We start from the raw sequence: 14,090 nt of genomic DNA on the forward strand, positions 1-14,090 counted from the left end.
AAAAGGCAACGCAACATCAATAAATGTAAAAGTGTCTGATTTCTCAGCGGATACAGGGGACTGATTTTCTTGGCATATATTGCGAAGACAATAAGTTGTCTACCACAACGATTAGTGAAGCACAATTCGGTGTCCAAAAATATATTTTTCCCAAATCTTAAGAAAATTTTTGTTTTGTTCAAAAGATTTTAAAAGCAAACAATTATGTCTCTTCTCTCCCTTCCATCCATCTTTATTACACGGTAATCACATTTGATTTTTCAAGCTTTCTATGCATTTTCGTCACTCGTTCTCATTTTAAACTGCCTTGTATGTACGCGTAGCGGTGACATCTCCATAGGTTGATGTTGCAACCATTTCTGTTTCGGAAAATACACGGACAATGACTGAATTTTTCTGGCATTTCTCAACTTGGGTGAGGGTGTTTCCATCCAATGTGAATGTGGTCAAAACTTTGCGACCGTCGGCGGTTTCCTGTTCCTTCTCTTCGCCAAGTTTGAATGTGAGTTCGAAGTTTTTGAATGTTGATTCGTTGAAATAGTGGAATACGTCACCACGTTGTTCCAAGTAACATGTAGGATGAACGGACAAGCCCACTTTTCGAAGAACAAGTCCGACTCCTAAATGAAGGAAAATTTACAAAACGTTTAGAATTACATTGGAATTTGAGTAGGATAAGTGTGATAGTTCCACACGGAGTCCATGCACCATGAAATTATACTCGAGCAAACTGTTTCTTAGTGCATCCAGGATCTATACTGACCTAACTCTTTCATGTATTCATCGAAGTTCTCTGATGAGTCAAGTTTGTATTTTCTTCCAACCCAAGCCATTTTTTATTACTTTCACTTTCAAACGTTAAGATCGGAGCAGGAAACTTATTCACAGATGCAAAACTGTAATAAATCGAATTTTAAAAATTACTAATTTTATATACTCCTAATCTTGTGATAACGTGTGGAAATATTGGCTGAGATATTGCAATGTACACTTGGTGTTATGTGATTAGATAAGAAAAACGTAATCTAAAGTATTAAGTAATACACAGTATCGGACTGACCAATGCAATTTACTGGTGTAGCTGTGATGACGGTGAATTTGCTCTCTCTTTTTCAAAATTTTTTGTCGAGGAAGAAAATTTCTTAGTGGAACGTCCTGCAAAATCCTGATAAACACATTGGTTGGTAGTAACTTAATTAGTTATGTTGATTGGTTCTGAGTAAATTAATACAAAGATTAAAATTAGGCCTCAGGCCTCTTTTGTGTCCAATTGTAAATAATATAACAACCAATGACTTCTTGAATTTGTTATGTTAATCGCAGACACAGACAAGTTTGCTGGCTCTCTATTTGCCTTTACTTTTCTAATATAATGCAAACTTCATCAAACTGTTATCGATACCAACGAAATAAATAAATAATGACATCCAACAATATGTTGTATCATATAGCAAAATGAATGTTAAATCAAATGAAGTAGGAGATTTTCCGCCATTATATTGAAAATTCATTTTTGATTTTTTTTATGCACAGTGATACACAAGCATTAGGGTCGGTACTACTTCTTTTTATGCTTTTCTGCCCACCCCCATACAGTCCAATGTTATGCCGCCTTTTTATATTTTTAATGTTCATTTCAATGTTGTAATCCTTATCTCGTTGTTGAGGCTCTATTTGTTTATTACGCTAGTCATTTGTAATTCTTCTTTTTTTGTAATTTGTTAATCTATTGTTATGAAAAGTCTATGAACATTTGTATAAGAACCTACCTTGTTGTTCTGATAAATAAACCAAATTAAATTAAATTAAATTAAAATGATCAGATCAAAAGAAGTAAAAGATGATGCTTGCCGTAACTTAATGATTGACAGACGTACTCAAGTATAAACAAAAATTGTATTTGCAAAGTTGGTTTTAAATTTTTAAATTTTGGTGTTTTTAGGAGTCATATTGCATAACCGAAATGTTGCTCAATCTGACCAAAATTTTTTTGCTTATATATTGTTACTTTCTTAATTGAAACTACAACTTCCAAAGAAGCATGCAGTTACATAAAACGTGACTTATTTTTGAATGTGGTACGAGTATAAATATAGTAAGCTGGTGGGTTGGTGGTGTCACAGTTTCATGAATTAAACGAGATATCGAACGATTTATCACTCTTTAAATTTGCTGAAATTAAATATGATTATTGGAAATGAATATAATTCTTATCTCAAAAGATAGCCAATCCATTCAATAATTTGTTGTGTAGGAGCGAAGTACAATTTTTCGTGATATAAATCATTGGCTTGAAAGATGAACTACTTATATCTGCTTACCTTATATAGGTACCACTCATTGGAGTACTTGTTTTGGTTGTTAAGTAGCGGTAGCAACCTTAGTAAAATAATAATAATCTACCTTAACAACCCATGAAGGGTTTGGTGCTCGATCATTCATACAGTATAATATGCCTTGCTTTTGCTTATGATTCTTCTCTTGTCCATTACCGAAATATTTTACTATGCCTACATGACTTGGACCACTGCTGTGCTTCTAGCAGGAACATAAGAAATATTCGGGGGCTTATTCTTGGTGTGAATAAAAACACACAACACATGCACTTGTACAAGCATATTTATTTGAAAATTTGGCAGATTTTTGACTTCGAAAAAATGAGTGTTTGTGCTAGAAGCAGTGCTATGCTTGGACCGAATCAGCATTGTTTTTTGTTTACAAATCTGATAATCGGTTCAAATCTGTCTTTATCTTGCAACTCAATCTTATTAAAAGACGACAAGCTATTGGTATAGTTTAGTTAATGTGTCGCTATAATTTAAATAGAAGATTGCTAATTCATGAGAGTGGCGAAGTATCTCCATACTGTTTGTTCTATTACTGTAAACTGCGACTACGAGATAATGGAAACCGTAGAGTAAATATTTGTTTTACATCTTGAAATTGAAACGTTGTTTATATCGATCCACTGTAAGTGAGTGGACCTATTAGTGCTGGTGTTTCTGAGACTTTTGGCTATTAATGGCAAACTTATGTCCAAAGTTCGCCTCCAGTTGTCTCAATTAACATTTATTTATCTTTACACCACCTTTAATCAGAGCAAATTGCAATTTTTATTTTTATCTCAAGACAATCAATATTTATTGCAGATGTGCTATTATCGACTGGTTTTTATTTCCATCCGAAGACGTTAGGACGCTTTTATGCAATTCTATTCAATATGGTTATTGTCGTCAACGTTATAATGGGACTGAAATAAGATTAGATAACGGTTCCGATACGTAGGAGTGAATGCTAAAAATATACCTAGCTGCTAGCAATACTTTACTAAGTAAATCATTCTTCAAAATATTGTGCCAATGGATTTTGCGAAAAAGAATTTTTCTTTATTTTTTCTGCACCATACCAATTTTCTCTATAATTTTCTTTTGTGTTCAGCAATTTAATCTAATTTCATTTCATTATTTTTATTGCTTTTATTGTTCCGGCACATGAAATGTACTAGATTCATAGTTTCGCGTTCTAATAAATATCAATAAAATATTCCTCTTTTGAAACAAGAGAAAATTAATGTATGAATTCCATGGCAGCCACAAAAACTAGGATTTTCTTTACGAAGCAGCAGAGTACAATAGATGGGTCCAGAATCTTATGGGAAAATAAAAGTTTCGAGAAAGTTGGCGGACCCCGGGGAAAACGAACCTATATGACCCACTGATAAAAAATATATATGGGGCCGATGCGATCCGAGTTGGTTTATGGGTCGCGCAATGACGAAATATGTGAAAAACCACGAAAATGAGGGTTAAAGAAAAATTGAACGTAACTAACAGATGCTGAGGTCACTTCTTAAGGTGAGTTGGATTATTTCACTTCAGAATAATTCAAAGAAACCGATTTGATGATTTGTAAGTGCATTCGCAGCTCCCAAGTCAGTCAAAGATTCCCAATGTGTTCACTCAGTCTTTGGGTTCTTCCAAAACATTTATGGGATGTGCATCGGATATATTTATGTCTAACGAGAGCTTATGGCATAAGCTTTCATTGCAAAAAGAAATTTTTTCGAAAACAATTTTTTGAAGCTATATAGATATCGATTTTGGTGCAAAAATGTCAGGGTCGTGAACTCAGGCAATTTTCAAATGACTGTTACGTCATGACACCAACTTGAAACTTATTGTGTGTGGGCTCGTTAGAAAGCCACTGTCATTACCTTTACAACGACACCTAACACTTAATTTAAAGAGTGACCTCGCCTGACTTTGTATTACTTGGAAATTATCTGTCGATTTTTGTCTATATCAATACATATTGTTAGGTGTGCCCAGACGATATAAAAATTCCAAAAAAATGAAACAAACGCATTTTTGATGCTTTTGCATCTAATCTAAGTTGTCTGGACCAAAAAAGTTTGATATTGTCGTTAAAAAAATTTTCGCATACAAAGTAATGGAAAAAATGTATGGAAAATTTCAGTGTTTTTTCACACGTTTCGTCCTTAAGCGACCCATAAACCTACTCGGATCGCATCGGCCCCATATACAATTTTTATCAGGAGGCCATAAAGGTTTATTTTCCCCGGGGTCCGCCAACTTCCTCGACACTTTTATTTTTTGGACCCCCCTAGAGTACAAGGAATAAATATTTGCATTGTACAGATCGTAAATAATAACGATTGTAACATAGTTATCTGTTAACGGAAAGTTGCTTTTCGATAGTGTGTTACCCGTGAATTACCCAAGAATGCGCAATTTTCCGTTTTTCCCCAGTCTTATTATTATGAGTATTTTAATGGGATTTTTTTAAAAACTTTATTTCTTTACAAATTCTTCAAAAGTTCCTTAGGACATTTTTCAGAACTTGTAGAAATTTTCAGAATTTTCCACAATTTAAATTCCCAATAATAAGCCATGTTCCCCAGAAGAAACCACATAATTTTCCAAAACAAATGAATCCGAAAAGGTTCAAAAGGTGCGGCGAGAAAATAGATATCTAACCCGTACTGTGAAACGTGTAATATTACCCCAAATAAGAGCACATTCATGAGAGGTTTAAACCATTCATATCAAGCATCTGTTATTCAACACGACGATGCAAATAGACGATGAGTTCGCTAGTCTGTTCTTATGTATGTTGAATTTAATGAAGTTATAGATTTTGTGTCAAATAAGCGAAGTAACAGATTTAAAGAGTATAAGCGCTTTCTGCTTTTGAACAATATATAACATGTACGGCTAGAGTTATGAAACTGTAAGTTCAGCATATTAAGCGTTATAGAATATTTATGGCGACAAGCAATAAAAAGGATATGGGGAAACTCAAAACAATAGATTACCAATGAGTAATGCTGTTGGCCATATAAATTTATAATACAGATGCACATGTAACGAAAGACCTTCCGCAAAATAAATGACCATTAGATGGACATTATATTTCACCCATATTATACTGAGCAAACATACAGGCGCTCTGTTGCGTATTGTTGTGATGAAATGTTAGTACAACGTTTAAAAAAATCAAAAACATTCAGTCAAGAGCAATTTTTATCTATTCTCAATTATACAGTTATGTTTATCGACACTGTTGACCCGAAGCGACTAGTTCGCAAACTCAAACGTATGGGATTGTCGGATTCATCGAGAAAGCTCCTACTAAGCTATCTTCAGAACGTCGGACAGCAACGAGAGTTGGTGTCAACGCGAGCAACCTCAAATAGGTCAATGTTGGCGTATCCCAAGGATCTGAGATGGGAGACCATTGAATTTCATTATTTATATCAACGATTCAATGAATCTCGATCTGATTGGTCAACTGGTGTTGTACGCGGATGATGCTGATCTATGCACTTGACTCTACACAAAGCTTGGAAAATGCAATGCAACATAGATTTGATCCACCAATCTATGCAGAAATGTGTTAGCACTCAACGCCGGTAAAACGTGCTACTTAACATTTGGTCGTGCGAATAACATGGACAATATCAGAATCACTGTGGACGGAAAAGTAATTGAACGAGTCAAGAAATACAAGGACTTAAGACTTATCCTCGATGAAGACCTAAAATTCCATGCCCTTGTTAAACACGTGAAAAAACTGATCACACAGTTCATTTCGTTAAGGTGGTGTAAAGGGAAATATATATACCGATGGCGAAGAAAAAACAATTATACTTTGCATATGTTCAAAATCATCTGACGTACATGTTACCAATATAAAGGAGACTGCGCTGGGTACAAACTCAAGGATATACAAACCTTGCAGAATCGATGCATCAAAGCAATTTATCGGTTTGACAGACGCACATCGACAACGTACACATCGACAACCACAGCACAAGCCTGCTACCAATGTCCGAACTTGCGGAAATTTGAACGAATCGTATGTATCCACAAACTTGTCAACTCGCTGACCAAGCACAATTTCCATTTCACCAACAACAGAGATGTACATGGTCGATTGGTCGATCAACGAGAAGAAATTTACACATCCACATCTTTAACCAACATTCTTCCATCATTTCTGCGAATGTCAATAGCTTTGAGTGAATATAATTCCATTGATAGTCCTATTAGGAAACTGATTAACTTGAGAACGTTTAAAGCTAAAGTTAAACTGAAAATCATGAGTAATAGCACAGCACTGACTTAAGGTCCAAATTGAACCGAAAAAAAGATAATTTGTAAGGCCGAAACTGTATTCCATTCGGCGCGGCACTTTAATTGGAATAATAATAAACGCTATTTTCAACAAAAAAAAATGTGTTAGTAGTACACATTTAAGATCACCCCTTTCGGTGTTGAGCACACGCAATGATATAATACATAAAATACACCATATGAAAAAGCCAAGCGCAATCACATAAATTATCCATCCCAAAGAAGAAGAAGAAGAAGATTGTTTCACTTGAAACGTAAGTTTCACCGTATGTAGATAAATATTGATGGGGGAGGCCCACATTATATGCGTTCGTATTTGATGTATTCTGTTATACCGACAGAACATTATATATTTACCAATGCGCTGTATATTTACCAATGACCTTGATATATTGACTGAAACTTTTCAAATGGGTTGCGATTGTGCTACATATATAAAAGTCGATCCTCTTTCACAATAAAACAGATAGCTTTCCCTACCTTAACATTCTTTATGTTGTTTGAGAAATCATATGATTCAATAGACTTATGCATCAATCGAATGAACTTTTTTTTTCTCTTCTTTCGATTGTAGCGAAATATATTTTTTTATGAAAATAAACTTCAAGGATTTATTACATCGAAAAGCTGGAGAGAAATGTTATGGGTAACCTTGTCGATGATTGTACATGTTATATCTAACAATTTGTTGAAAGTCCAAGTAAACTTTTCAATAAAAAAAATTCTTTGAAATCTTTTATTGTTGTGCACCATTCGTAATCGTATATTTGTTTAATTTATGAAATGGATTCACTTTTCATTCACAATGGAATCGACTCAATATTAGCAGAAAGCAATATACAAATCGCCAGAAGGATTTGTCGGAAAGTTCTTTTTTTTTAATTTCTTCGGTGTCTTTACTACGATGTCGTCGACGCTCAACAAATCCAATAAACAAAGAAAAAGTTGTGTTACTTATGTAAAACTTCCAATGAATTTAACTTCGAATAAAATATTTTTATCAAAAATATTGTTCTTATCCCGACTTTCGGAATACTTTTGAATATATTACAATTGTATTGCAACATATGGTGATTAATATGATATATGGATAGAATATGATGTTTGCCCTTTACACACATTCTCGAAAGTTTTCTCGTTTTTATTTGATATTTATGCAAATACAATTCTCAAAATTCTACAACAGTTTGGTCAATAATTCTGCACATAATCTGAGATCGGGTCTAGACTCAAAGACTACATGGTGTGGGTTTTGCCAGCCTTCAATAAAACAGAAAATATTTGAATAAGGAAATTGGTGGAAATTATTGAATTTTATTTACAAATTTTTGGCGGATATTTTAAAGCTTTGAGTAAAACGTAAGCACTTAACTGGGAGTTGCGGGAAATGTTAACTACTATCTAAAGGCAAGAATGTATTCGTAGCTTGCAACAAATTCGATCAAATTAACTTTTATTTTGTTTACTTTAATATTTTACCCAGAACATTTATTCAACAAATCTAGCATTAACAACAATAGAACATTGAAAAAATTCCTCGTTGATTGATTTTTTATTCTTCAAAAATGTGATCTCAGGAACCATGAAAATATGAGTGAACATAAACTATAGTCACAATGAATCTCGTTTTTCGACATACAAACAAAATAAGAATAAAAATTTAGTTTTCATAATTGCTGCTTAAAAAAATCATTTTATTCGAACGAATAAGTCGCCGTTGGTAAACGATCAATAAAATTTCAAATTTCACTAAAAATGCAGAAAGAAAGCTTTTTATAAAAGTGTTCAAAAATTCTGTGCCAATTACATCAGTGTAGACGTTCATATCGACTTGTCACTAAACACTCTCCTCTTTGAACGCACTCAAAACATGTTCGTTTAATATGGCATACAATGTAAATCACATGTACATCACATGTACATCAAATGTACATCTCCTGTGAATCAAATGTGACGACAAAAAATGTTTGATTAGCACGTACAGCAAATCTACGCAATATTTTGACACATCTACGCCACATCTAAATAGTTTAAGGAACATAGAATCAGGTTGCAATTGAGTTTCGACAAAAATAATTTTTAATTTAGGTGAATGTGAGCATGCAAAATGGCCAAATTTGCCTGATATGACACATTTGCCCATATGTGATCCGCACATTTGGCCTTATAATAACACAATGTATTCAATTTTATTGCACATATCGGTGCATTTGAGTCCAAAGTATTACGATGTGACAAAAGTTTGATGAAATTCATCGCTAATTGTGCAAATGTGACGATTAAACGAAATGTGATGTACATTTAATTCACATTTGAATGCCGAATGTGAAACAAATGCGGAATACATGTGAAACACATGCGAAACACATGTGAAGTGAATGTGTTTGTGAGAGCGTTTGGAGGATTCGTGTACAAATCTTACAAAAATACAACACTTGTTTGAAAGGATAGACTATTCGAATTTGAAATTATTTTTTGACGAACGAACAATGATTGCGCAGATAAGTAATTAAATGGAATTTTTATTTATTGGTTTTGAATTTATTCTTGCAACGTTCGAAAGAAACAGATTACTTTTTGAAAATTATTTACGAAATGCATTTTTTAATTGAATCACTTCTCGTAATGTCTAAAAGTCAGATTCAAATCGAATTTTTTCAAAATTCATGTTTGCTCATAACGGATCATGGGTCATCGTCATGGTAAACAGGAGAAAGAATTTAGAGTATTCTTCCAAGTATTTGATTAAAATTAGCAAAACATCACGAAATTTGAAGTGGACGTTGTAAAAGTACATAATAGGAATCAGGTAAATTTTATCCTATTTGGGCTCGCACGAATATATCATTCTTGTTTTTAGTTGAGTCTTAACATTTCCCGCAACTCCCTGAAATAATTCGATGTTAAAGAAGGAAGATAAAAAGGAAGAGAAATTTAAATTACGATACAGTGACAGTAATGACAAGTTCTGTGAAGGAAAGCTCAGTACGAGTAGGCATGGGCGATAATGATAATGATTATCGATAATTATCGACTTTTTTTATCGAAAATTATCAAAAAAATATCGATAATCAATAATTATTGATATTTTGATAATTATCAAGATATCGATAATTCGATATTTCGGTCCGAAATTCCGATATTTATTGATATATTCCGAAACATCGGTATATTATCATGAATTTTCAGATAAATATCAAAATATTTTGATAATGATCGAATTCCGATATTTTGATAATTATCAAATTATCGATAACGATATGATTAATCGATTATCGATAATTTCTTTCGATTGATACTATCGATAATTTTGAAACCCAATTTACTCAAAAATTGTTTTGAATGAATCAATTCCAAAAACATATCACTGCACTTTTCATTATGGTTCACGGGAACTAAGAGCTTGGTCATTTGTTCGGGCTTACTTACTCCAAGATTATTTAAGTGACAACGGGTCACAGCTGTCAACGGGCTCTGTACTGTGCTAATTAACACACAAACATTTGTGCAGTTATTCGAACAGAATTTATTTTGTAAACATAAAAACCAGTGATTCATCGAAGACGATGTGATATCAATAAAAGCGCCAAGAGAGGTGTAAAAATAAAATAGTTTCACAATTTGGTAAACAAATCACTAATTAAGTGGCAAACAAACATGTTTTACTTAAAAACGCGTTGTCGGTGCCATGTTACATTATATAATTTCCAATACGGACGGTACTAAAAGTACGTTTTCCTCAGTATGGCTAAATTGCAATTTTGGTCCTGAAGCGTAATACAAAAACGAGGTAGCTATTTACGTTCAAAATTAAACCAAATCACCGACGGCATTCACACTAATGTATTAATTAGTATCGATCCAACCAGAGAGCCTACATATTAGGTTGTTTTGCATTAAGTTTTGAAACTTGAACTTCGTATGATCTCATAATGGAATACATGTTTTTCAATTACCTGCACTCTCCGTAATATATTCTGAACATTTATGCTCCATTATCTGCACGACTGCCGGAAAGATATAACATAATAATCTCTGTGCAATTAAAAAAAACGGTTAAAAGTATACACGAGCTGCAGCACAGATATTAACGACATAAATAATGCAACAAAGCATACAAAGCATACAAAAAACGAAATGTATGATAAATGTTGTCAACCTGCCTCGACACCTCATAATATTTCATTGACTTAATTGTCCATATAAATATAACAAGTAAAGCTGACAACATCATTTTATCAGAATCTGTTGTTAGGACGTAGAAAATTAATTGTCGGCATGATGAATTGTATAAGATCTGGTAGAAGTGAACAGGAGATTATTAGGATTGTTATGTCGTCTGTACCATCTCGATTGTATACATCCCCAGGCTAAGGAGTTATCATTCGACTGTAATAGACCTGCAGGTTAGATGTAACAAATTTTGTTCATTCAAATGTCTGTCCGAAAAAAATGCCATGAAGATCTCATCTAATATGAAATAAATGGGGCGACGGATGCATGAAAGAAAATGAAGAACCAAAATTTAAATGCATGTCAGCTTCTACTTAACAATTTAGAAAACCAGCTGGTAGATTTTTGACCGAAATATATTTTTAAATTATTCAATCTGTTACTTCCTTTGTTGAAAGTATAACCCTTTGTTTGATAGAAAATCTTTTACTTCATTCATTTTAACATACATTTGAGTATGTTGATTGAATTTGTCAACACTGATCTCACACTCACACAATTAAGGGCCTTTTGCCTAACTCATTTGATAAATCATGTACGCGTTTCTTCTACTTTAGTTCTGTACGTTATCTCAGTATAAGCAGACCTAATAATACAAGTTGTATCCGTTTAAATGAAACTGGTGTTTTATTGTTCGAGTAATTGAAACGTTTGGATAAGAATTCTACTCTGCTCATAGGTTATGGGCCTTCGTAAAGTGTTATAAGTATAAATCAAGAACATTGAAGCGAGGAACTAAATTCGTAATCACAGTAAAGAGTGTTTTCTCCAGAGCCCGATAAGTTTTTTCCAAGGTCGTCGGCATAAACGGTTATTTCTCGATCGACATGGATAAAATTGTGGAAAAGTCGAAGGTCGACAAGTTAAAAAAAGATGAGGATTGGCATTCTTGGAAATTCTTAATCAAAATTACGCTGCAATCGAGTGATTTAATTTCGTTTGTAAATGGTACAGCGAAAGAGCCGCAATCTACGCAGTTTACAAATGACGGTGAATTCCTGAAAGCAAAGGAAAGGCATCAAAAGTGTGAATATAAAGCTCAGCGAATCATTGTTACGGCACTCGGTAAGAAGGCTATGCTACATGTGCTGAATTGTGAAACAGCTGAAGACATGTGGAAAAAATTGCATCTGATTTATGAGCAAAAGTCGAAGGTCGCGATTCATCTGCTTCAGCAAAATTTCTTTAATTTCAAGATGGAAGAGGGAGACTCAATAGCTGTTCATTCAGCGAAATTGCAAGCGTTAGTGCAACAGTTAAAGGATTTGGGTGAAGCGGTTTCAGAGTCTATGATCGTAACGAAGTTACTGGTATCGCTTCCAAGTGAATTTAGTCATTTTCACAGTGCGTGGGAGTCTACAGCTGTAGACCAACAAAATTATGCAAATCTCGAATCACGGCTGATTATGGAAGAGGCGCGTATGGCAAAACAAAATGCGAATGAAATAAGTGAAGCGTTGGTCGCGAAGAGGTCGCAACAAAGGTCATTTATGATGAATTACAGGACGACCTCGAATGTGAAACGTGGCAGGTGTTACGTTTGCGATGAAGCTGGACATTACGCAAGGGATTGTCCGAATAGGGCGCAAAGAAGTACCGTTAATGCAAATTGCAATCATTTGTCCCGTCAAGCGAACGTTTCTAGTAGCGAAAGCAACAAGGAGGTTGTGAAGAGGGGTGAAGCGTTGGTGGCCTTGAGCGAAGGACACGGATCGAAGAAAAGAGGTGAAGTTTTCTTTAGCCTGAGCGAGGCAATGGTTGTGTACAAAAGGAAGAAAAGTCATGTTAGATCCAGAAATTGGTATTTGGACTCAGGTGCGAGTGATCACATGACTTATTGTAAAGAGTGGCTTGTCAATTACAAACCGTTTGACGAACCTATTAAAGTGCGAATCGGAAATGGATCGTACATTCACGCTGAAGGTCAAGGCAGCATTAATATTTTGTCATTTGACGGCTCGAAGTGGATTGAAAAGCATTTGTTGGACGTCTTGTACGTGCCTGATATTCACCTGAACTTATTTTCGCAAAATACAGTATTGGATAAAGGATTGGTCATGACTGCTAGCAGTACAAGTTGTGAATTTCGTGAAAATGGAGCTGTAGCAGCTGTTGGTGTACGGGAAGGCAATCTTTTTAAGCTGATGTTCAAGCTGACAGGTTTAGCTGGAAATTTTTCGGCCAGGAAAGAAACTGTACGTCAACAGACCAGTCGGCGCTGGGGTACCAAAGCCACCATCACGACTAGAGGAAATGCTAGTCGTTGTACAGTTCCTCTTTCCATTTGGCACGAACGCATGGGACATCAGCACATTCAACAAGTGAAGAGGTTTCTCAATATGTCAAACATGAAATTTCAAGACGAAACTGACCCTTTTTGCGAGGCGTGTGTAATAGGAAAACATCATCGTTCATCCTTCAAAAGAAGTGAAAATAGAGCTACTTCAACTGGTGATCTAACTCATGCCGATGTTTGCGGACCGATGCAACAAAAATCATTTGGTGGGTCAAGGTATTTTGTTCTGTTTAAGGATGATTTCTCGAGTTACCGGACAGTGTATTTTCTGAAGCAAAAGTCAGAAGTCTCAGAGTGCATTGGAAAATACATAAAATTTGTTAAATCGTCTAACAGTACCGTTTCAGTCTTCCGCTCAGACAATGGTTTGGAATTTGTGAACGAAAGCGTAGTCAAAATTTTTGAGGTCAATGGCATTCGACATCAGCGCACGGTTGTTTATACACCGGAACAGAATGGTAGAGCGGAACGAGAAATGAGAACGATCGTTGAAGCGGTTCGATCTATGATTCATGGAAAGCATTTAGACTTTGGTTTTTGGGCAGAAGCAGTAAATACGGCTGTTTATGTACTAAATCGCACTGGTCCAAGTACAGTCAAAGGTAAATCACCATACGAACTTTGGTTCAATAAAAAACCGTCGATTGACCACCTTCGAGTTTTCGGCTCGGATGTCTACATTCACATACCTAAACAAAACAGAAAAAAACTGGACAAGAAAGCAAAAAAAGGTATTTTTGTTGGGTACTGTAATGACGTGAAGGGTTATAGAGTCTGGATACCAGACGAAAAGTCAATAACGATTTCTCGAGATGTCATTTTCAGAGAAGAATTAAGTTCACCATCAGCGCTCGAAGATGTGGCTGCTTATTCAGAAGATGACGAGGATTTCGCGATTACGTCAT

General features: G+C 34.8%; 1 protein-coding gene across 1 annotated transcript; it reads right to left on the reverse strand.

The window, feature by feature from the left end:
- Nucleotides 1-207: 207 nt before the first annotated feature.
- Nucleotides 208-922, reverse strand: LOC119079608 (fatty acid-binding protein, muscle-like). Its single transcript, XM_037187602.1, has 2 exons — nucleotides 764-922; nucleotides 208-620 (listed from the first exon to the last, which is right to left on the reverse strand). The coding sequence occupies exons 1-2, from the start codon at nucleotides 831-833 to the stop codon at nucleotides 298-300; spliced, it is 393 nt and encodes a 130-aa protein (XP_037043497.1). The 5' UTR covers nucleotides 834-922; the 3' UTR covers nucleotides 208-297.
- Nucleotides 923-14,090: the final 13,168 nt, after the last annotated feature.

Source organism: Bradysia coprophila, unplaced genomic scaffold (genome assembly GCF_014529535.1).
Source record: "Bradysia coprophila strain Holo2 unplaced genomic scaffold, BU_Bcop_v1 contig_324, whole genome shotgun sequence".
Classification (NCBI taxonomy): Eukaryota; Metazoa; Arthropoda; class Insecta; order Diptera; family Sciaridae; genus Bradysia; species Bradysia coprophila.

Excerpts from the sequence above, each read along its gene's own strand:
- LOC119079608 (XM_037187602.1), bottom strand. The coding sequence starts at position 833 with ATGGCTTGGGTTGGAAGAAAATACAAACTTGACTCATCAGAGAACTTC. Across the intron at positions 621-763 it reads TGAATACATGAAAGAGTTAG|GAGTCGGACTTGTTCTTCGA; the intron begins GTCAGTATAGAT and ends TCCTTCATTTAG.